This window comes from Gastrolobium bilobum, unplaced genomic scaffold (assembly GCF_033153095.1).
Source record: "Gastrolobium bilobum isolate Gb01-03AN ecotype WA unplaced genomic scaffold, APGP_CSIRO_Gbil_v1 utg16950, whole genome shotgun sequence".
NCBI classification, from domain to species: domain Eukaryota; kingdom Viridiplantae; phylum Streptophyta; class Magnoliopsida; order Fabales; family Fabaceae; genus Gastrolobium; species Gastrolobium bilobum.
The window spans coordinates 114,231-137,349 of NW_026896450.1; the positions used below are offsets into that span (position 1 = coordinate 114,231).

The window sequence follows — 23,119 nt, forward strand, 5'->3', positions numbered from 1 at the left end:
TCCGGCCTTGTCACAGTAAGATAGTTCAACTTTCCAACTAATATGGGATAACGACTGGGGTTTGCCAATGGCTCACCCTGTCCGGGTAATAGCTTAACATTAGGATCCATAGGTGTATCAATGTGCTTACATCCCAACATAACAGTCTCCTATAGGATATCCAGGGCATACTTTCTATAACAAATGGAAATTTACTGCCTGGATTATGCCACTTCGATCCCTAAGAAATAATGAAGTATGCTAAGGTCTTTGGTCTGAAATTAACTGAATAAGTACCTCTTCAACTGATCAATCTCAACTTGATTGCTGCCAGTAATAATGATGGCATCAACATAGACCAGGAGGTAGATGCATTGATCAGAAGAGCTACACTGATAGAAAATAGAATGACCGACTTCACTTCGAATTGAATTGAAGGCTTGAACAGCAGAACTAAAGCGACTAAATCAAGCTCGAGAAGATTGCTTCAGGCCATATAAGGATTTACGAAGCTTTAATACCATTCCAGACTCCCTCTGAGCAACAAAACCTTATGGTTGCTCCATGTATACTTCTTCTTGCAAATTACCATGTAAGAATGCGTTTTTGATATCAAGCTAAAGGAAGGGCCAATCATGAATGGCAGCAAGTGCAAGAAACAAGTGAAATAAGCCATTTTGGAAACAGGAAAGAAAGTGTCCTATAGTCAAGGCAAAAAATCTGAGTGTATCCCTTGGCCAGTAAGCTGGCTTTGAGGCAGTAAACATTGTCATTAGGACCAACTTTGTTTGTGAATACCCATCGACAGCTAACTTCTCGGGAGGAGCGCGAACAAGATCCCATGTGCCATTGAAGTAAAGTGTTGTCATTTCGTCAATCATGCCATAATTTTCTTTTGATTTCTTTTGTAATTCTGGACATAGGGAGGTTGGCCTACAATATTTGGGCGATTTGGATTGTTGTGAGTGTTTACGATACAAGTGGAATGATCCTCAGGGGCTTAGGTTGAGCGTGATCAAGGTTTGGTCACATGTCTTGTAAATCAATTTTTCAAGTACCGGTTGAAAGCTTGAAGAAAGTGGAACGGTCGACCTCAGTCTGGATGTAGCTCTCAAGTGGTTGGAGAGTGAATCATGATAAATCTTGATGTTTTCTTCTCTTTTTCCTATCCTTTTATTTTTCGCTACATATAACTCTTATTTGATTCATTATATATAATGATTTGAATTTGTTTTAGAGCCGGGGAGTGTTTGTTTATTGATCAAATCTGTTCTTACATGTTTGGTTAAAAAGGGTTTCAAGATTTTATTATTTTTATCTCCTTTCTCTTAACTTTTTTATTACCGCTGCTATATCACTGTTATTGCATGTTATTTGGTATATTTTAAATTTATTTTTGTGATGGGAAAGGTTTAGTTTCTGTTTCAATTCGTTTTGCATTTTCTTTTAAACGGGATTTGATTTTCTTTGTTTCTTGCAAAAGAAGTAAAACACAATTCATCCATTCTTGTGTTATTGTTTAGTCATTTTTTCTTTACATTTACCAATGTGTTAAAATTAACATTTTATATTATAGCTTATGTTTAATAATAAATTATGTTGTGTTTAATACCATAAGTGATGTTAACAAGTCGGTTACAAACAGGGTATTGCACATTAGCGTGAGACCTTATTTCATTCCTTGACTGTTTCTCCAAGGTAACATAATTCAAGCTCTTCTAGAGCCTTCTATCAAGTTAATAATGTTTGTCGTAGTCATATCTATAATCAACAATTATGACAATAACTTTTATCATGACTAAAATTATAATTTGAAACATTCACTTTAGTGAATAGGGCTAAACCCATTGGCCAAACTTTACCCACTATTTTTCTTCATATGACTATTTCTAAAGCACATTGATAGACTTTTTTTTTTTGATAGACTTAAAATATAAAGAATGTTGTCTCTCAATTTATTTATTTCAAATTATTGTACAGCTGGATCTTTTCAATCATGATCTAAAGTTATAGTTCTTTAGAAACTATTCTCCAAATATTAATAATATTAATAAAAATGATCACCAAGCAAAATCATTGATTTTGTGCGATTCTTCCGGGATGCATAAAATGTAACTTTTTTAGGAAGTTAACAAAATTAAAAAACTGAATATGAGACAAAAACATGTTAGTCAACGAAATTTCCACGAATGAAAAGAAAAATATTTAAATTATAAATAACATAAAGAAAGTGGTAAAAGAATAATTGAGTAATGAATTAAATTAATCCAAAATAAAATAATAAGAAACTTTAATCTAAATATGTATTTGCTAAGAGCAAAAGCTAACAAAGGTATTGTTGGTCTCAATAATTGTCATCAATCATAATTATAGGCTTATTTTCAATATCGTGAGATTTACTATGCTCATCTTTAGTTTATTATTATTATTTTATTTAACCTCCTTCGTTTGACTTCTTTCTTTTATCATGATTTGATCGAAGGTTAGATTTTTTACCAACATATCAAGGGATATATCCTTATCTGCGCTCACATTCCTAAAATATATAGTGTTTTTTTATAGAGTTAGCATTTGCTTTGGGTAATACTTTTGAACCAGCATGTCTAAGAAAATTATTTTTTAACAGTAGTTCATTGACTTGCTTATGAACCAACAACTCTAAAATTATAATTATTTATACGCACTTTCATAATGTGAAATTTTAATTTTTCAATATTTGACATGACACTATATTGAAAAAATCCTTAAATTAATAATACGGATTACCAAAGCTCAATGCTATTTTAAGAGCAAGAATAAGATGTCAAATATCAAATAAAGATTTTCAAATACTCATTATAACTTTAAGAGCAAGAGGCTACCCAGTGTCATTTCAAGAATAGAAAATTGTGATATATTAAGATGAGCTAAAAGTTGATTAAAGAATGAACAAATGAATACCTATAAGATACCTACCTCGCAAACAAAAATTATTACTACAAAAATATTTTAACCTTAGTTGGTAAAGACCATTGTGCTAATAATATGCTATGAAACGAAAGGAAAAATCATGTTAAAAGATAAAGTATGAGAAGAAGAGACAAAGGGAAATAGGGAGGAACTCCGATTCTCATTATCCAATCGTTTTCCACCACAAACAATGTCTATATATAAGATTCTCATTATCCAATCGTTTTCCACTGCAAACAATGTCCATATATAAGATTACAACCATGAATGATGGAATTAATATTCCATTTACATGGTGGTTACAGAATCATAAATTGAGAATAGTGAACGGTTTCAAAATTCATATTCAAAATTCAAGTTTTCCACAAATTAATATTTTACTACATTCCTATATTATTTTTAATTTTAGATATTTATCAAAATACATATCTAATTTTTTAATATTTCCTTACTATTCGTAATAAACAAAGGTAGTTATATAGAATTTAATATGAAATTGTTAAGACACATGTATTGATTTCTTATTTTAGGAATAAATTTTTTATTAAAATTATTTATCTTACCCGTACATTGCACAAATCATTTAAATTAAACATCTATAGTTATGCCTACCAAAAAAAAAATTCTATAATTATAAGTATTTTTATTTAATGGATAAAATTTTAGTTCATATGGTATTTATTTATTTTTCTTTTAATAAAACTTTTCAGTAAAAATATTTCAAAGATCTTGTTGGATTAAAAGTGTTAAAATATTTATTGTAAAATATAATAGAGAGACCGGTGTTGACTAGATGGTAAAAACATAGGAAAAAAAGGTGTGTCATTTTAAATGACACATCTGACATCCTTTCACAGTTTTACTCTTATAAAAAGTGAGATCCACATCTTTAAAAAAATTTCTCCTCGTTTTCTCTCCCGTGATTTATCTCTTTCTCTCACTTAAAATGATACAACTTTGTGTCCTTTAAAATGATACACATTTTTTCCAAAAATATAACATGACAAATAAGGCAAAATATAACGAGTATTTACATAGAATATTAAAAAACGTTCTAATTAAATATGTACCAAAAATATCTTTGATAATTTATTAACTCTATTGTGAATTCCTAGATTTGTGCCATATGCATGTCTTGTTTAATGACATCTTAAAAAATTTTCACATTATTTTTTATTATGCAATATTTTGTTATTAATTATTCAAGATTTTTTTATTTATTGTTTTTGTTTTGTAATATTATTTTCATTAATCATTCAAGATTCTTCCATTCATTATGATAAAAGAATTGAAATAGAAGTTAAATTAATTCATGATAAGTATCTGAATAATTTTGAAGGACGATTGTTGAAAGAAAAAAAAAACAATTAAAAAATGCGAATCATGTATCTAATTGGGGTTTTAAATTGTTGGCAACCAATGTTGTTAAAATAAGGATTTTAAGTAAAATCGGAAAGGAATTAAAAAATTGTAAAAGCGTAAAAGCGTTTGGAATATTGATAAAATCATTTTGATGAAAAAAATCGTAAAAACATAACATCGTAAAAATAAATCGAGATTTTAACAACTATGTTGGCAGAGAAAGAATTTAGAGATCTATTATGTCCAAATCTAAGGGAGAAAAACATAGTTAATTCAAGTAAAATTAGAAAGTATATTGATTTTATTAACTACAAGATAACTTATTGGACGTTAAATATCAAAATAATAAATCCGAGATGTCCAAAATGCATGATGATAATGAATATGTATAAAATATTAATTTAAGTTATAAAATTTTATTGTCTATACTAAATTTTCAAATAGATCGTGAACATTAAAATACTACATCATAATGGGTTGAAATAACCAATAATACTTTTTTTATTATGAATAAAAGTATACTAAATATTCATTTATCAAATAATAAATTGAATGTCACAAATAATAAATTTAAATAATTTATGCAATGCACGCATAATATTATCATAATTATGATAGATTTAAATAATCCTTGCAATGTACACGTAACACACGTGAAAATCAATTGGTTTTATATTTAAATACTTATTCCATATTATTTTAATTTTTTTATTATTGTGGAATTATTATAATCCTAAAAAATTTAATTGAATTTTAAATATTTAAATTTTTTAATAAATAAAGGTAATTATAAAGAATCCAATTGGCATGAAATATCGAGACACATGCGTTAATTTCTTAGGCACGCATTGCACATATTATTCATATTAAATATCTATAATTTTGATGGATAAAATTTTAATATACATATATTTAAAATAATATATTTTTATTTCAAAAAATTATAAATTAAAATACTTTAAGAGAGGTGATGAACTTAAGTTAATACAAGTTGAATGAGTCTTATAATCGTAGAAGCTTGAAAGGGTCATTGCTCAACAGATAAAAGTTATTGATAAAGGCTGATTTTTCTCAAGAGTAGACATTGATGGGAAGCTTTGGCACCTCAATGTTAACTCTTCGCCATCTGGGGCTATAATATGTTCCAAGAGTTAGGTTGTTTATCCATTAAAATGATATGTGAGCAGGGTTCAGAACATCATGATACAATTTAGTACATATCCGGCGTGGGCATTTAAAGCATTGAGAGAACTTCTCTTGTTAAAAAAAAAAAGGTATTGAGAAATTTTTCCCTAATATGACAAAATCATAAAATACACACCTTTGTTGATTCATTGAATCTTAACGTCCAAGAGAACTCCCAAATAAAATATGTCCCGCATCGAAATATCAGAAATACCACCCATCTTGGACCGTTGCAAGGAAAATTATAACAAAACACATACAATTAATTAATTACAACCTTAAATAAGAATAAAATTAATAATTAATTAATAAATATTTAATTTATAATAGTACAAATTAATCTTTAATTATATTTCAAAATAATATTGAATTAAATATATTAAATGTATTTAATAATACGGGCCGGGCCTAAACGAATTGATAGACCCGGCCCATCTATTAAATAACCCTAGTTATTTATTAGCAAACCCTAGTTATTTATTGGCATGAGTGACTCTGATTTTTTATTTTATGTTAATACATATTTATACTAAGATCTTCAAAGGAGAAGAAGGTAAGAGAAAAGCCCCCGAAAGAACAGCGGTCTTTTTATGTTGGATAATTTCCACCTTAGTCATTTGTTTGGTGTTGTATTTGTGCTTCTTCACTGTCTTCATTTTCATTTGCAGCATTCAAATCTAGCTTCAGTTTGTGCCACCCTCCACTGATCAATACTCAATATTCTCAGGTTCTAATTTCGATTTTGTCTCTCCTCAAATCTTCATATGTCCCTCTCTCTCTCTCTCTCTCTCTCTCTCTCTCTCTCTATATATATATATATATATATATATATATATATATATATATATATATATCTCCTAATTGCCTCATATACATTAATTACGTGATACCTTGATAGGTAGCTAGAGACCATGATCATGAGATAAATCTGCCAACAGAAGAGGAAAAACCCTTTGTATCCTTTTGCACATTCAAATCACTCTATCAGTAGTATCTGTGTAATTGTTCTCTCTTGGCCAGTTGTCTCTCGTATTGATTTTAGCTCGTGTTTGTGTCATGGACATTGAACAAATGGAAATCTAGGGCTTTTTTTTTTAATTTCCCTTGATTTTTTGACCAAAACATTTCAAGCAATCGGAGGTAGCCAATCAAAGTTCATGGCAGACTTGTCAACTTTCTCAAATGGGTATTCCTTAGATTGCATTGGAGTTGAAGCTGATGGCGCATCTTGCCTTGTGGAAGATCATACTGATAACGCTGATGATGACATAGTTAAACAAAAATGCTTGTTTAATCAACTTTTTTCGGTTTACTTAAAGGAGGATTGTTCCAGAGGCATTGTTAGGCCTGTGCCAGTTTTTCTCGGGGATGGTAAATTGCTAGATTTGTATGAACTGTTCTCCCTTGTGAAGGAAAGAGGTGGCTATGCTGTGGTGTCTGTAAAAGGGTTGTGGGGTGATGTGACAAAGGAATTGGGTTTGAACCTTAAAATTTTGGCTTCTGTAAAATTAGTTTATAATAAGTATCTGAATGATTTTGAAGGATGGCTCAGGAAGACTTTTGAGGAGAACAGTTTCAAAAATGAGAACCACTTGTCTGATTGGGGTTTTAAGTCGTCGCTGTTAGAGCTTGAGAAAGAGTTTAGATGCCTCTTATGTCCAAAGCAAAAGGAGAAAGATGATGAACTTTTCCTGTTAGAATCAAATAAAATTAGAAATTACATTGATCTGGTTAACCATAAGAGTGATACTAATTTGTTGGATGCCAAATATCAAATTATCAAATGTGAGGGTGTCCCACTTGTCAATGGTGATGATGATGAAAATTTCTGTAATTGTGTGAAGGATGATCTTGCTACCACTCTTGCAGAAGTTGCTGAGAAGGAATTTAACAGTCGTAAACGCAAACGGGAAGCATTATCTGGAATGCTAAACTGGATGAAGCAGATTGCAAAGAATCCTCTTGATCCTGTAACTGAACTGATACCAAAACCATCAAAATGGAAGGAGTATAAAGGCCAGAACTTTTTTGTCCAGTTAATGAGGGCAAGAGAGGTTCTGTCGCTGAGGCAGCCTGTAGAACCAAACAGTGGACCATCTTCTTTGCAGGTACAACTTCAATGCACATATTGATTTTGTCCACATGATTTTTGAATGCCATGTCAAATCTTGAAGCAAATTAGTATGTTTCACTTGAATTGGTAGTTATCATTTTATTTTGTATATATTGAGCATTAAAGCGTGCGTAATTCTGTTCGTATATTTCCTTTATTATACTTACAATCCAAGATGGTGGCTTGCTAATTGCTAAGTCAACAAAGGCTTATACAGTTATACCTAAATTGGTCGGGATTGGACCTGCCTGCAAAAATGGCTAGGCCCGAATTTACAGTTCTAATCTTGGCACTTCATAACGAGAAAGATATCATGGTCAAACATTCACAAAGATTAATTTTTTCACGTTTTTATCATCCAGTAAGAAAAAGATTATTTGCATTATGAATTTTCCATCAAGAATTTTAACTGCATTATTGTGTTTTCTCCAAAGAGAGAAAGCCTTAGCACAACTTTATGTTTTCTGCCTTGTGAGCAGGGTCATAGGTTCTGGTCGTTGAAAAAGCCTTTCCACTCATAGGCATAACATTGTGTACATCTGACCTTATTCAAGCCCTACAATGGTGCATATTTCTTGTAAAGAACCAATTAAATCCAAAAATTTAAGCTTTTAAGTGAAGGCCCATCAATGGTTTATATACTTCTCTAACACGCCCCCTCACATGAGAGTCCACTGGGCATAGAAGGTGGATAATGCACAGGCCTACCTACCTGTGCTGAGAAATTCCACAAGAGAAAATGGGGGCGGTGAGGATCGAACCCTTGACACCGAGGCTCTGATACTATGTAAAGAACCAATTCAACCTAAAAGTTTAAGCTGTTGGGTGAGGGCCTCTTTAATGATTTATATTATATCTCTAACAGTTCTCAAACTTGGATAGCAGCGTGTAGCGCTAGACCCCCAAAATGCTATAGCGAGATAGTAGGTAGTGATATAGCCACTACAGCGAAGTCTACATTAGCGGTGGGCTTGCTGGAACAGGAAACTAAGTAGTGCACAAAGGCCAAACTAGAAGAGAAAACAGAGGTGGCCCAGCTGGAATAAGGAACAAAGTAGTGAATAGAGGCCGAAATATATGCAACAATAGAGGTAGGCTTGCTGGGGCAGAGGTGGCCTTGCCGGAAAACCACAAAATGAGTCCAAAATAGATGAGAAATTGGAGTGCAACTACTGTGGTGGGATTGATGGAAATGTCGAGAGAGAGAACATTGAGTTAAGAGAGATAGGGTTTGATAGTGTGTAGCAGTAACATCCTGCAAAAAAGGGTTGAAAATCAATTTTACCCCCTTAAATTGCACATGGGACACCAGTTGGTCCAGTTTCATAGAGGCAAACAGGGTATTTGCCGTTCCTTCACTGTATTGGCGTGATTTCACCGTAATTGGCCACAATTCCAAATCATCATATTGCGTTGCGGAAAATTGCAGAGGGGGCCCGCTACCCGCATCTATGGAACAATCACCTGCTATTAATTATCTAGCAATGGTGTGAGCCTTTTGCAGTAAAAACATAACTTCGATGTGAGGATATGGATGGAAATTTCATACATCAACTATTAACATGACCTTGAATCAAAACTGTATCTAAAGGTCTGGGTTTTCCACATGCAAGTTCAAGTTAATAAAAACGGCTGACTTGGCAAACGCAAATAATATTTTGGTTGGATCCAGGTTGGAACGAACCTTGTAAAGCTGACTGTTTATTTAATCATGTATAAATGGGTAAACTTTTGTTGTTTGTTAACCCATTTAACTTTTTATAAATGAATTTATAATTTACTTTGAAAAGACTACTTTCTTAATAAATTGCAAAATTTAATGAAGAAAGAAGCCCTAAATTGATAATTTTTTTTTTTTTTTGATAACATAAATTGATAATTTTTACCCTTCATATAAATTGCTTTTTGATCTTGTCTTAAAGTTTGTTTAATTTTGCTTCTATGACTATGTTACTTTTATGAACCTGCCGTTTTGTTTATGACTCTGTTGTTTTCTGTTTCATGTAATAAATAGTTGAATTGCTATGTCTATTGGTACCATACTTTGGGTTAATGGATGTTGGGCTGAAGCATTCAAATTTGTTTTTGTTGTGATGAGTTCCTAATCTTTTTAGCGTTGTTTTTAGGAGCAGACAGAATCTGACAGATTAGGTATAGTTAGACAGAATTTTGTTCCTGAAAGAATCGATATTTATTACTGACAGAATCAGTACCTAATTACCTATTACTGACAGAATCAGCACCTGTTACTGACAAAATCAGAACCTAGTTTTTCTTAGGCCTAGATTAGTGTACAGCCTTTACTGTACCCTTTTTTTTTTTTTACATAATTCCCTATTTATGCTGAAATTTTGTTATCAACAGAATAAGGAAAATATAATATTTTTTATGGTATCCTTGCACGATGTGAACCACGGTTGACAACAACCTCTATCGTTGCTTCACCCATGGAAAACGACAGGAAAGCGGCACCTCAGAGGTGGTATCTCGATTGCAGAGTGGTAGCATGGCTATAGCCAACCTGATCGATAGCCACTACAAACACACCTGGGTGGTAGAGTGGTACAAAGCTTAGTTATTAGCAAAAGGATTCACCCAATCGTACGATGTTGAGTATGTGGAAGCATTTACTCTAGTGGCAAAAGTTAATTCAGTCTGGGTTATCGTATCCCTAGACATAAATTTAGATTGGCCTCTACACCAACTAGGCATTAAAAATGCCTTCCTTAGTGGGGAAATAAAAGAGGAAATCTTTATGCAAACTCCTGCCGGATAAAAAAAAATCTGGTAAACTGTGCAGACCCCGCAAATATAGTGTCAAGAAATTGCCCTAAGAATGGTTTGATAGGTTGACTTGAGTTGTCAAGAAAAATGGGTTCATGCAATGTCAAACAGATAATTTCATCATCACAGGTGATGATAGTGAAGAAAATAAGCACCTCAAGAATTTTTTGGCAAAATAATTTGAAGTTTACTCAGCTCAAGTACCTGCTAGGAATCGTAGTTGCTCGCTTGATCTCTATGTCTCAAAGGAAGTATGTACTAGACTTAAACGAGTATGCTGGGATGTAAGACAACTGGCACCCCAATGGAACCTATAAGGAAAGGTGGGATAGAAGAAGAAAGTCCTCCAATCAACAGCCATACCAGACCAAACATGTTTGTTGTGATTATGGTAAGTTGTTATATGACAAACCCCATGAAGATAATTTATCGAATACCTAAAGGGACCATAGGTAAAGGTCTTCATTTCAACAAGAATCTCAACAGAGGTATTGAAATCTTCATTTCTGCAGATTAGACAGGATCTTTGACTAACCGGAGATCCACAACTGGCTATTGTACATTTGTAGGCCATGGCCCATGGTATTTGCAAGGGAATTTGTTTGCAAAGGATACTTTAGGAACTTAAAATCTAGTCAAACAACACTATGAAAGTCTATGCGATATCAAAGCTGTCATAAGCATTGTCATGAACTTAGTTCGTCACAATAGAACTAAGCAACTGAAGATTGAGTTTCATTTTTTAGAGATATATAAAACCATTAATGTAGCCTCACCCAATAGCTTAAATTTTTGGGTTGAATGGGTCATTCGAGGATAGAATTGATCAGATATAATTGGTCACATAGCCAGAGTTACTCTTTCGGCGTTCTTTTTTGGTCATTCTAGGATAGAATTGATCAGTTTTATCTCTTTCTTCCACTGCTCTTGGTTATTCGTGGCACTCTTGTTTGGCGCGTTTCTTCTTGTTTGGCTATCGGTTTGATTCTATTATGCAAGTTTTTATTGCATTCATAATGGCAGCATCATCTCCTGTTCACTCGGAGGTCAGTTCTCCTCCTCTTCCTGCCAAAAGTTCTTCGGGTATCATCTCCATTAATGTTGGACTCATTACCTCCTCCAAAATGAAGGGTTCTGTTAACCACAAGAATTCAGCTACCTCTGTTCGCGTCTGGTTCTTTGGACAGAGGCATGGGCGACATCTCACAGGTCAATCTACTGTTATTCCCATGGAAGAAAAATCTGATTGGAAAAGGATTGACAACCAGCTTCTGAGTATTCTTTGGCAGTTTATTGATCCAATCATTCTGGACATTTTCTATTCTTTTCAGACATCCTATGAAAATGTGGGAGAAAGCTAAAAACCTCTACAGTAATGATATTCAGCAGCTCTATTCTATCATTTCCCAATTCATGGATTTGTGCAAATCATTTGACATTCAAATGGAGACATATATTGGCAAAAGTTGATCTTTGATGCAGGTGTACTTGGATATGTTGCCTTATCCTACTGATGCTTCTGCATATAGGAAACAGGTGGAGCGCCTCTTTATGGTTACCACTCTTTTTGGTCTTTTCGAGGAGTATGATAGTGCCTGTGACACTATCTTGACTAGTGGGGATCATGATTTATCATTGACTTACCAGCGCCTTTTAAATCTCAACAAGAAACTAGTGTCTGCGCCTGATTCATCTTCTGTTGTTGATTCCACTGCTCTTATTTCTAGTACTGACTCTCGCAGGAACAGTGGTCGCGATCGTGGCCGAGGTGAGGGCAGACGTGGTTAGAGACCTCGCTGTAGTAATTGTCAGCAACTTGGTCATTATGAGGAGCGTTGTTACACGAAGTATCCTCATCTGCGACCTTCTCATGCTACGAATATAGCTCAGTCAGATACTGCTTCATTTGGTTCAGTCTATCTCTCTCTCCTGCAGACTATGCCACACTCCAGACTCTTCTCAGGAAAGCTTCTCCTCAGTCTTAGCCTTCTGCTCCGGATACTGGTAATCCTGTTTCTTGTGTTTCTCATTCTACATCACTTGGTCCTTGGATATTTGACTCAGGTGCTACCGATCGATCACCTTTGTGGTAATAAGGAGTTGTTTACATTTCTTTACTTATTCTGATCATTTACCTTCCTTTACCCTTGCTGATGACATTAAAGCCCCTGTTCGTGGGATTGGACAAGCTCGTCCGACCTCTTCTTTGATCTTGACATTTGTCTATTACATTTCTGGCATCCCTTATAACTTAATTTCTGTTAGTAAATTGATCCCCTTACTTGCATTATTACCTTCTCTAACCATTCTGTTTCTGTGCAAGATCCGGGTACAGGGAAGTGGATTGGAGTGGGCCGTAAGTCACGGGGTCTTTACTATCTAGTTATGCCTCGTTCTTCAGTGGCATGCTCTCTCATAGAATCTCCACGGATTACCCACAAATCTCTCGGATCCTGATATTTAACACATTTCATAAATAAATAAAAATTGGCAAGAAGGTCATCAATCTTGAGCACATAACCTCATGCTTCCAAACAACTGATATTTTGACTAAAGCTCTTTCAAAGCTTACTTATGAGAACCTAAGATCCAATCTGGGCATGATATATATATCTACCACCTAGATTGAGGGGGAGTGTTGGTGATCAATTCTTGATTTTTAGCTTGTTTTTAGGAGCATACAGAATCTCATAGAATAGGTATAGTTAGACACAATCTAACAGGATTCTGTGACATAATCAATACCTAATTTTTATTGTGTTTCCCAGACTACTATACAACCTTTGCTGTATTGTTTTTTCCCTAGTTACTTATACTGCAATTTTGTAATCAATGGAATAAGGAAAATACAATTTTTCCTTATTTTTATTTTATGTTATTCAGATTTTAGTTTGTTCTTGGCATATTTAGTTTAATATTTACTAACTGATGGACAGGTTGTAAGCTATTGATTCTTTGGTGGTTTATATAGGATGATTATACTAGTAGAGTTATAGTCAACAGCTCAATAAACTAGTTAGAAATCTATTCTCAGGCATTATGAATTTGACTTGCTTAGTAAATGAGTTAAACAGCTGGAGTAATGGTTGACCCTATTCATAAATCAGTAGTATCTGGGTTGAGCAAACATGAAATAATTATTAAACAGGTGGAGTGATATTTAAGAAATATGCTAACACCCCTACCTTGACTCAAACTAAGATTGCCTATCGACATGAGTCCACACCGCTTGAGGGTATTGTTATACCTATAATTCTTTAAATAAAGTTTCAAAGTAATGCCAAATATTGATAACTGGCTGCAATTTTAAATGATATTCAATCTTCTACATGCTATTCAGATGGACTGTTATTGTGTGGTAATTCATGTGGCTTAAAAGAATTTTAGAGTATAAAGAGTAAAACTGACATATATAAGAATATAGAATGACAATTTGTAGATATTCATGTAGCATAGTATAATTACTGTTTTCATTAATGCTGAATGAATGTATTATGAGAAAGATCTCTGAGAAGGATGAATTGAAGAAACATTTTAATTGTGCTTTCATAAATTTTTTCTCTGTTCTTGTAATGTCCCACTGCATGCTAACAATTTGGTGGTTCATGAGTGCAAAATTGATTAGCAATGAAGTTAACTGCTAGCGTAGCAAAGCTTATTCTCATGTATTATGGCTTGGAGGACTTATGAGTAATTTTTTAATTTGCAAAAGATTTGTGAAAAAAATTAGTTTCGAAAGATTGAAATATGTCATGAAAGTGATTTCTTTATACATGCAATTTTAGTTCTGCATCTGTTGCATGTTTGAAGCAACGGTGTTCTGTTTGGAGGCCTGAAATCAAAACTATTAGTCTGATATTTTTATTCAAAAAAAAAAGTCTGATAGTTAATTACACAGAAAGATTACTCAGTGAAAATAAATGTTTTTGGCAAATGTTAAATCTCCCCCATTGTATCGTATGACATTATGCTCTAATATTTATCATAGAAAGGTTATTTTTTTAAAATTTAAATTTGCTATTTGTGCTGCGATTGCTTGGGTGGCGAGATATGTCCCAGGTCTCAGACCTGCATAAGTGGAGCTAAAGATGTCCTAAAAATAAGGAGGTTTTTTTTTTTGGGGGTGGGGGGTTATTAATATGCTTTAGCTTCCGTACATCTTTTCTCCTTTTTTGTTGTTTCCCCTCCCTTTTATAGTTGTTTCTTACCAAGCTTCTTGCAGTCATTTAATTCAAACTTTAAAGACCACATAGATGTAGAATGAAGAAGCATATTCTTGTAGTATTTAGGGATTATTATGTTATTCGTAGAAATTTTAGAATTTCAGCTTCTTTAAGAGATTCTCATTAATATTAGGAATTTAAGTTATGTGTTCTTGGGAAAATATTATCAAGTTAATATTTCTTATTTAATTAGGATTTCGTATTTTGGGAAATTAATATTTGATTAAGATTTTATATTTAATTAGGATTCATTTAATATTTTAATTATCTGAGTTATAAATATCCTGTAGATACCTTATGTTATCCATATTCCGAATAGTTATAATAATAAAAATTTATTTGTCCTCGTAGAGTATCTGAAGTCCAATTAGAGGAGTACTTTGTCCTAGAAGAGTGCCGAAGGATTCTTGTTCTAGTTAGAGGAGTACCCTGACCTACAAGAGTACTTTAAGTTTATCGTTCCACGTCATGTATTGATTGGACTACTTAAGCTTTTGGCTTTTGCTTTATTTTTAATAGATTCCATATTTCCCATGCTGCATTGAATCTAAAACCCAAAACACTCTTTTCTTTTTTTTGGAAAATAGAGGAAGGCAAACAGCCTATCAAGTCCCTTTGCATAACGCTGCCACAGCCACAGGAACCTGCAAGAAAGTCTGGATTTACCATTTGTGCATGTGGGCATGAGTGGTAATGGTAGGATACCACCCCTAAAACCACCTCAAAAGGTATATTCTAGAAGAAGTTGAGTCAGCAAGGCAGTTAGAAGTAAATATGAGTGGAAGGCAATTTTGTTAGTGACAGGGAGGTAGAGTCACACTTGAGAAACAACACCTGAATGCAGGGAAAGAATCGGTATAATAAGGGAAAGAAATGACTAGGAAGGAAGGCTAGAACTTGGGACTAATTTGGGCTTGGGAGAGAATTAGGGCATTCTCAAATTTGTCCTGGCTTAATATAGGTCACTCCTTTACTTTTTTGTCGTTTTCTTTCCATTTTCCTTAATATTTTCTTCATCGTTCCATTGCTATGTACTGGATTTGTTGAATTCTGAGTTAGGTTTAGCTTTTTTAATACAATATCAGTTTTTCTTCTCTTAATTGAGCTTGGTATCGTATCAATTGGAGATGGAGATGATGCTTGGGGATGGATAATCCATCTTGAGCAATATTTTCAAACCAAGAAAACTCAAGAAGAAGAGAAGATGATAGACGCTGAGAAAGGGCTTAGAGGATTTGCATTCAATTGGTACCAATGCTGGAGTGGCTCAATCCTTACGTAAGCTGGAGGAAATTTGAAAAAGCTTTCGTAGAAAAATATCTTCCTTAGATTTGTTTGGTAGAAGATGAAGATTCGAAGTCTCAAAAGCCAGAATATGAAAATCAACAAAATTCTAAGTTGGAGAACGAGGAAGATAATCCAGTGAAAGCAGAACTCTTTTCGATTTTAGAATGTTTTACAAAAAAAAAAAAACAGAGAAGAGGAAAATCAAGTACTCGTGAAAAAAGATTCAAAAGAGGGGCTTATGGAATCAGATGTGATGTGTGAGCAGTCGTTGGAGTCACTACGAGCTCCATTGGTGGTGGTTGATCCTTCACCCTTACCAGAACCACCGGATTTGCGTCGTCAAGAGAAAGAGCAGCTAGAATGTTCGTCTAATGGTGTTGGATGAGGTCGTCTATGTATGCATCAGGAGAAAGAAGAAGTGGTTCAAAACATGGAAGATGGATCTAGAACCTCCACAACTAGCAACAAAGTCACCAAGAAATTGTGTGTTGGGGAAGTCTGAAGTCATAGGAGAAAAGAAAAACATGGTGGCAGAGAAGGAGGTAGATGACCAGACAAAGAAGAAAAATCAAGGAGAAACACCGGTGAAGGTTGACGAGACACCATTGCCATTGACGGAGACGACCAACCCACCGCGGACATGGTCACTAAAGGTCCTACCGAGAGTCAACCCTAGGCTGTTGGGGATATTAGATTCAAACCTTCAAAGCAGCACATCACAGCTGTGTGAGAAATCGTTGGCAAGAAGAGGCGAAGTACAAGGAGCCAGGTCAGAAAGGGGATTGGGTCAAATTATAGATCCGGCCCCAAGGACGATCCACTATTTCCAACCCAACACAATGGGGGTGTTGCACCTATTTTTTTGTTAGCAAATTGGGCTTGTGAGCCCATAAACCAATTAGAGTTGAGTGAACTTAAAGGGGTGCAACAACTAAAAGTTCTGAAATGGAATACCCATAAACCGGGAATTGTAAGCAAGTCCATTGGGTTGGTCATGGACCCATTGGTCCATTCTTTTTCCCAACACCAAACCCTAGTCTTCTTGATTGAGGAATGGGACAGCTGTAGGAAACAGTGTGATACGCAGCAGAGGGTGAGATGGAGCTTTTGCGAATGATAACTTGCTTCTCCGGACAACATTGACCGTTGAATTTTCAAGCATCATTAATTGTTTATCTAACAAAGAAGCTATTTTAAAAGTCATTGAGGGGGCAAAGAAAAGCGGAGATGGAATTAGTGCCTTAAAGGTTCATGTGCTGAAAAGTGATGATGGAACAATTGAAAAAGGTTAGTGGGATTCTGGTGGAAGTTATCATGCTTCAGGCATATATGGGTCCCAACAATTCAAGCAATGGGATCCCGGGGGAAGGTTTTTGCCTCCTCATCTTGAGGACAAGGTGAGAGTTTTGGGAGGGAGTATTGATAGGATACCACACCTAAAACCACCTTTAAAGGTATATTCTAGAGGAAGCTGAGTTAGCAAGGCAGTTAGAATAAAATATGAGTGGAAGGCAATTTTGCTAATGGCAGGGAGGTAGAGTCGCACGTGAGAAGCAACACTTGAATGCAAGGAAAGAATCAGTATAAATAGGGTAAAGAAATGACTAGAAGGAAGGCTAGAACTTGGGACTAATTTGGGCTTGGGAGAAAATCAGGGCACTCTCGAATTTGTCCTGGCTTAGTATAGGTCACTCATATACTTTCTGTCGTTTTCTTTCCATTTTCCTTATTATTTTCTTTATCGTTCCATTGTTGTGTACTGGATTTGCTGAATTTTGAGTTAGGTTCATCTTTATTAATACAATATCAGTTTTTCTTCTCTTAATTGAGCTTGGTATCGTATCAGGTAAGCAAGTCCACACCAGAGCTTACTATATTTTCTAATTGAAACTGGAGGATAAGTTTATGTTGGCTAGGTGAGACAAGAAATTCCTACTTAAAATGGAAGCTTTCCATAGAAGAGCCTGATTTTTAGGAGTTGATTCCCCTAATTTGAATAGATCACTCTTTCGAACCTCACAGGGAGTGTGAACCCATCGATTGGGTGTGAGATACAAAACTCCAATTTAAGCTTAAGGTTCTTCAACTTTTGAGTGTTGCTTTTATTATTAGAGAGTAGTTAATTAGAATAGTTAAAAGGGAGAGCCTGGAGCAGTGATAAAACTGTTCCTTTGTAACTGAAAGGTCATGGGTTCGAATCCGAGAAACAGCATTTTTGCAAATATGTAAGGGTAAGACTGCGTATAAAGATTGTTGAGATATATAAAACTATTAATGTAGCCTCACCCAATAGCTTAAGCTTTTGGGTTGAATTGGTTCTTTACATGGTATCAGAGCTTGAGTGACTACAAGGTCACAAGTTCGATCCTCACCGCCCCCCAATTTAAAGGAATTAAAATAAAAAGCACAAAATGTAAATAAAAAATTGGGCCTGTGCAATATTCACGCTTCTAGCCCAAAGGGCTCTTACGTGAGGGGGTGTGTTAGAGAATAATAGTTTTATATATCTCAACAAAAATTGCTTTCACCCCTACCTTACCCTCAATAGTCAGGGTTTAATAGGGAGTGTTTTTAGTTAATTAGAATAGTTACGAAAGTGAAGTGGTTGGGCAATCAAAGTTGTTAGGTGTAGGGAATTAGTTTAAATAGGAGAAGGGTTGAAGTGGAAATCCTTGGAAGGAGGATTCCCTCCTTTGCTCTTTGTTTTTGAATTGTTAAATCAACTGAGAAGTGTTCTTTCTCTTTCTCTCTTAGTTCTTTCTCTTTGAAAATTCAAACTTTGTTTTGATGTTCTTAACAATTTGGTCCGACTTTCTATATCCTTCATTGGCATGAGTAGTGTTGGAAATATTGTAAATAGACTAATAATCTTGTAAGGGTCGAAGTCCACATCGTTAAAGTATTGTTATGTAATTGTTATAGACACAGTTTTCATCATATGTTTATCATTAGGGGCCTGACCTATGAGACTACAGATTGGCCTATATTATTTATTTTAAATAAAATAATTATTATTTAAATAATTTTAAACGGTAAAATAATATTATTTTAATTATTATTATTTTTCAAATTCTTGATAAGTTCTGAATACATGATAAGATTAAATAGGATAATAGGTCTTTTAATTTTTAAATATAGGTTATGTTAGACCTATAAGTTAGCCTATACCTGCCTAATAGGTCGGGCTAGACTCAAAATATTTTACATAGATCGGGCCTATTTGGACCAAAGCTTAGCCTAGCCCAGCCGATTTACACATATCTCTCATTTTCTCATTATTCAACATGGTATAAGAGCCAGGTTGATGAGAGGCAATTCCGTTCTGTGTCCTGGTGGAAGCACTGCCCACTGGTGACAGCAAATGTCCTAGCAGCCCGGCATTGTTCGCCCCCATTGCTGGAAAAATTTTCTGTTGAGATTTCTGGTTCTTTTTCAATGTTAGCATCACATTGAGAGGATAAATTTATCCCAATTGCAATCTGGCCGTCAATCCTTGTCCCAAATGCAGCCTAGCCCCGTTGGTCTTTGTTCCATATGAGTCCCAGAAGGTAGTTAGTCAGAATAATTATAGAAGTGAGGTGGTTGGGCGGTTAAAGTTGTTTGGGGTAGGGAATCAGCTTATTAGATGGGTAAAAGAGAGGTATTCATATTTGTTAGTATTGAAAACAACTTTGTTGTAAAAGGGGAAACCCTTTATTGGAAGAGAAATCCTTGGAAAGAGGATTTTCTTCTTTGGTATTTGTTTGTGATTCTGTAAATCAATACAGAAGTGTTCTTTTCCTGTTTCTCTTCTTGGTTTCTCAGCTCTTTTTCTTTGAAAGTTTAGACTCCGATTTGATGTTCTTAACAGTTCTCTTACCTCTCTAGAATTAGAAGAGGGTTTGAGGTAAAATTGTGTGTCTAATCAGTCCTCACAGGTAAATATTTATATTATGTACAGTATTAATTATGAGAGGAATCATCTCCTAGATTAGAGCTAAACAGCTCTAATCATCTATGAGTCACTGAGAACTAATTCTACTCATTATACCTGTTCTTAATTCTAACAACTTACATAGTAGTATGTTTTATAAATTATAATTGAACTCTACTGACTTCTCTCGTCATTGGATAACATCTAATATTATGTCCTTAACATAGTGAATTGTATAAGTAGCGCATGTTTATTAAGACAGCGGCCTACATGGTTAGTTTTGCCACTTCTATGGATTTTCACAAAGCACAGGGGAGGTGCGTGTTAATTTTGAAATGCGTGAGGTCAAACTGTATTTAATCCTTATATAACCTTGATCATAAATTCCGCAAGGAATTACTGTTATTGCTTTCACATTGAAACGTTGATAAATGCCTCCGCTAGAAGACAAGATCTTATGAAATTTATTTAACTGTGTTTTGTGGAAAAAAATCTAAAATGTAGAATTTTCTGAATCTGTGCGTTTTGCAGAAGCTGAAGATGCATCCTTCCATATATGAGGATCATGTTGGCCATCATGTTACGGCGAAATTGAGATGTAGCAGAAGGCTGCCTACCTGTGTTAAATCTCGCTCGTGCTCTGGCTGCAATTCATGTTCCACCAATGGAAAGAGATTAGAAATTTCGGTCAATACGGAGGCAGAAAAATGTCCTCCGGAGAAAACAACGCCAATGGCTGAGCCAGCTGGGGATGATTTTCTCAAAAAGCAAGTTTCTATAGGTCCTCTATTCCAAGCAGAAATCCCAGAATGGACTGGTGTAATTTCTGAGAGTGACCCGAAATGGTTAGGCACACAAGTATGGCCTTTGAAACATGACTCAAAACCTTCTACTGAAACAGATCTTATTGGGAGAGGAAGACAAGAGAAGTGTAGCTGCCAATTTCAAGGTTCTGTTGAGTGTGTTAGATTTCATATTGCTGAAAATAGGATGAAATTGAAGCTTGCATTGGGTTCTGTATTTTACCATTGGGGATTTGATCGTATGGGTGAGGAAGTTTCCCTTCAATGGACAACTGAAGAAGAAAAGAAATTCAAGGATATAATGAGGTCAAAGATTCCCTCCCAAGGTAGGAGTTTTTGGAACAATTCATCCAAATACTTTCGAAAGAAGACGAGAAGAAACTTGGTGAGCTATTACTTCAATGTATTTCTTATTCAATTAAGAAGCTATCAGAATCGTGTGACTCCAAAGAGTGTTGATAGTGATGATGATGAAGTAGAATTTGGATCTTTAAGTGATGGTTTTGGGATGGAAGCTATCAAGGGTCCACGTATTAATTTCCTGGAGTGTTCAGAGAATAAGCAGTGCACTGATTTGGAGTAGACAAAATGAAATTTTGATAAAAAGGTCTGAACCATTTTGAGGTTGATGGAATATTTTCCTAGGTCAGACTTGTATAAAAGAACAGCTATGGAAATTGTGTAACATACAGAGGGACAGATAGAAAAGAACAGCCTGGAGAGTTGCTAATGTGTTTGAACTTGGAAGCAACTATGAACATATTCTCGAGTCTTGAAAGATGTACTTGCGGAAGCTGCCATCAATTTTGTTGGAGATGGTTGTGTTTGTTGGTTGAAGTAGCAGTTGCTACTTCTTGGAGGCTCGCTATTAGTGCTATAAAACTAGCCGTTTAGTACTATCAATTTTTTTTTAGTTAGTTTTTTATAAAAATTTACAAATCTTGACTTTGGAATGGGATGATGTGCCAACATTTTTTAAATATTGCCTTTTTAATAACAAATTACGCAAATATAGTCGTTTTGAAACTATTTACACAAGTATAGCATCCAAACAGCCCACATGGGGCGTGAGAAGGAAGAGAGAGACACGCCCACGTGGGGCATGAGCTAGAGGAGAGACACGTCCACGTGGGGCATGAGCTGGAGGAGAGAGACACGCCTATTTGGGGCGTGATCCAGGAGAGAGACACGTCCAAATGAGTGATCCTCTCCTGAACCAGTGTAATTGACACTGATGATTCCCTTTTTATTATCTCTGACAAACAAATTGTAATATACACATTAAACCAAACACAAGTATATGAACCAGTTTTTAAATATATCATAATATTCTGGAATAACGTACCTACTACAAGCGATGCAATCACGTCAGAATCAAGTTGTCGGCGATCTTGAGAAATATGGTCATTCAAGCAATTGTGATCCTCACCCCATTTCGTAACCTTCTGATTTTCACCTTATGTTGGTTTAATTACCCTGACCCTCCACGGGCAACCCTGCTCATGCGTGCAACATTTCATGCTTAAATTTGTAGGCATGCTCTCAATCACAATTGCTTCTTGATGCTCCTTCATGAGGTTGTGCTTGATTGCCATCTGAGCCTCTTTTTTGGATGTAAATTCCTGGTTAACAAACAACTTTCCCCCTAATTGCCATGGACCTTGGATTGAACCCGAACTCTGGGTATATGATTCTTGTCACTCGGATGATCCTAATCAATATATGTGTAATGTGGAATTTCAGCCCAAAAAGGAGTAACAACATCATCACCTGCGTGTACTAAGTAATAATAGTAACAACAAGAATTAATTACATCAACAAAACCATATATGCATATATGAGTTGTTTCCTAATATACCTTCAGGATGTTCTGGTATTTGACTCGAGGCTATGTCATGATGTTCTACGATTCGAGACTCCCCCAAATCATGTCATGGCTGGATTTGAGTAGCGGACCTGCCACATTCTTCGTCATTGTCCGAAGCACTCGCATCCTCTGCAAGAAGACGATCCTCTATTGCAATATTTTCCTCACCGTCATCGTCATAGTCGTCATCCATAACCCAGATAGGGTCATGTTCATCTTCCTCAGACATGTTAACAGCTGGAGCAGCAGATGAGGATGCATTACGAGGAGAATTGCAAGCAACTGACCTCATTAGTAACATAACATCCTCCTCTCTGGCAGTATCCACGTACAACTCTAAGAAATCCTTTCTAGACTGGTTCAAGAATTCTTCCATTACCATATCTATGTCTTCGTCATTGACCACTTGCAAACTAATGTATTGTTCACATTGTCATAATCTTGTCGTGACCAGAGTGATCGATTGGTTGTCTTCGAGACATTATTTTTGTCGAATTTTCTGATGCAATTCCGCAACAGTTGAGTTACGCTTAATACATGATGGCCTTTTCTCGCCTACAAAAACAACATCGCGATGACTTTCCTCTTTTCTACCGTTATAATTTAGAACAACACGAATAGAACCAAAATTTGAACTCATTCTTAAAAATAATA

General features: G+C 35.0%; 1 protein-coding gene across 2 annotated transcripts; it reads left to right on the forward strand.

Annotated features, from left to right (window-relative positions):
• The first annotated feature begins 5,984 nt into the window (after positions 1 to 5,984).
• LOC133299835 (AT-rich interactive domain-containing protein 2) lies at positions 5,985 to 21,670 on the forward strand. 2 transcript variants are annotated; one of them, XM_061499333.1, is made up of 4 exons: positions 5,985 to 6,028; positions 6,144 to 6,202; positions 6,374 to 7,583; positions 20,327 to 21,670. In XM_061499333.1, exons 3-4 carry the CDS (start codon positions 6,633 to 6,635, stop codon positions 21,179 to 21,181), a joined length of 1,806 nt encoding a protein of 601 aa, XP_061355317.1. In that variant the 5' UTR covers positions 5,985 to 6,028; positions 6,144 to 6,202; positions 6,374 to 6,632; the 3' UTR covers positions 21,182 to 21,670. The 2 variants fall into 2 exon arrangements, with proteins under 2 accessions (XP_061355317.1, XP_061355316.1); XM_061499332.1 differs by lacking the exon at positions 5,985 to 6,028 and having other exon boundaries at positions 6,052 to 6,202.
• The last annotated feature ends 1,449 nt before the right edge of the window (positions 21,671 to 23,119 follow it).

Excerpts from the sequence above, each read along its gene's own strand:
- LOC133299835 (XM_061499333.1), top strand. The coding sequence starts at position 6,633 with ATGGCAGACTTGTCAACTTTCTCAAATGGGTATTCCTTAGATTGCATT. Across the intron at positions 7,584-20,326 it reads GTGGACCATCTTCTTTGCAG|AAGCTGAAGATGCATCCTTC; the intron begins GTACAACTTCAA and ends TGCGTTTTGCAG.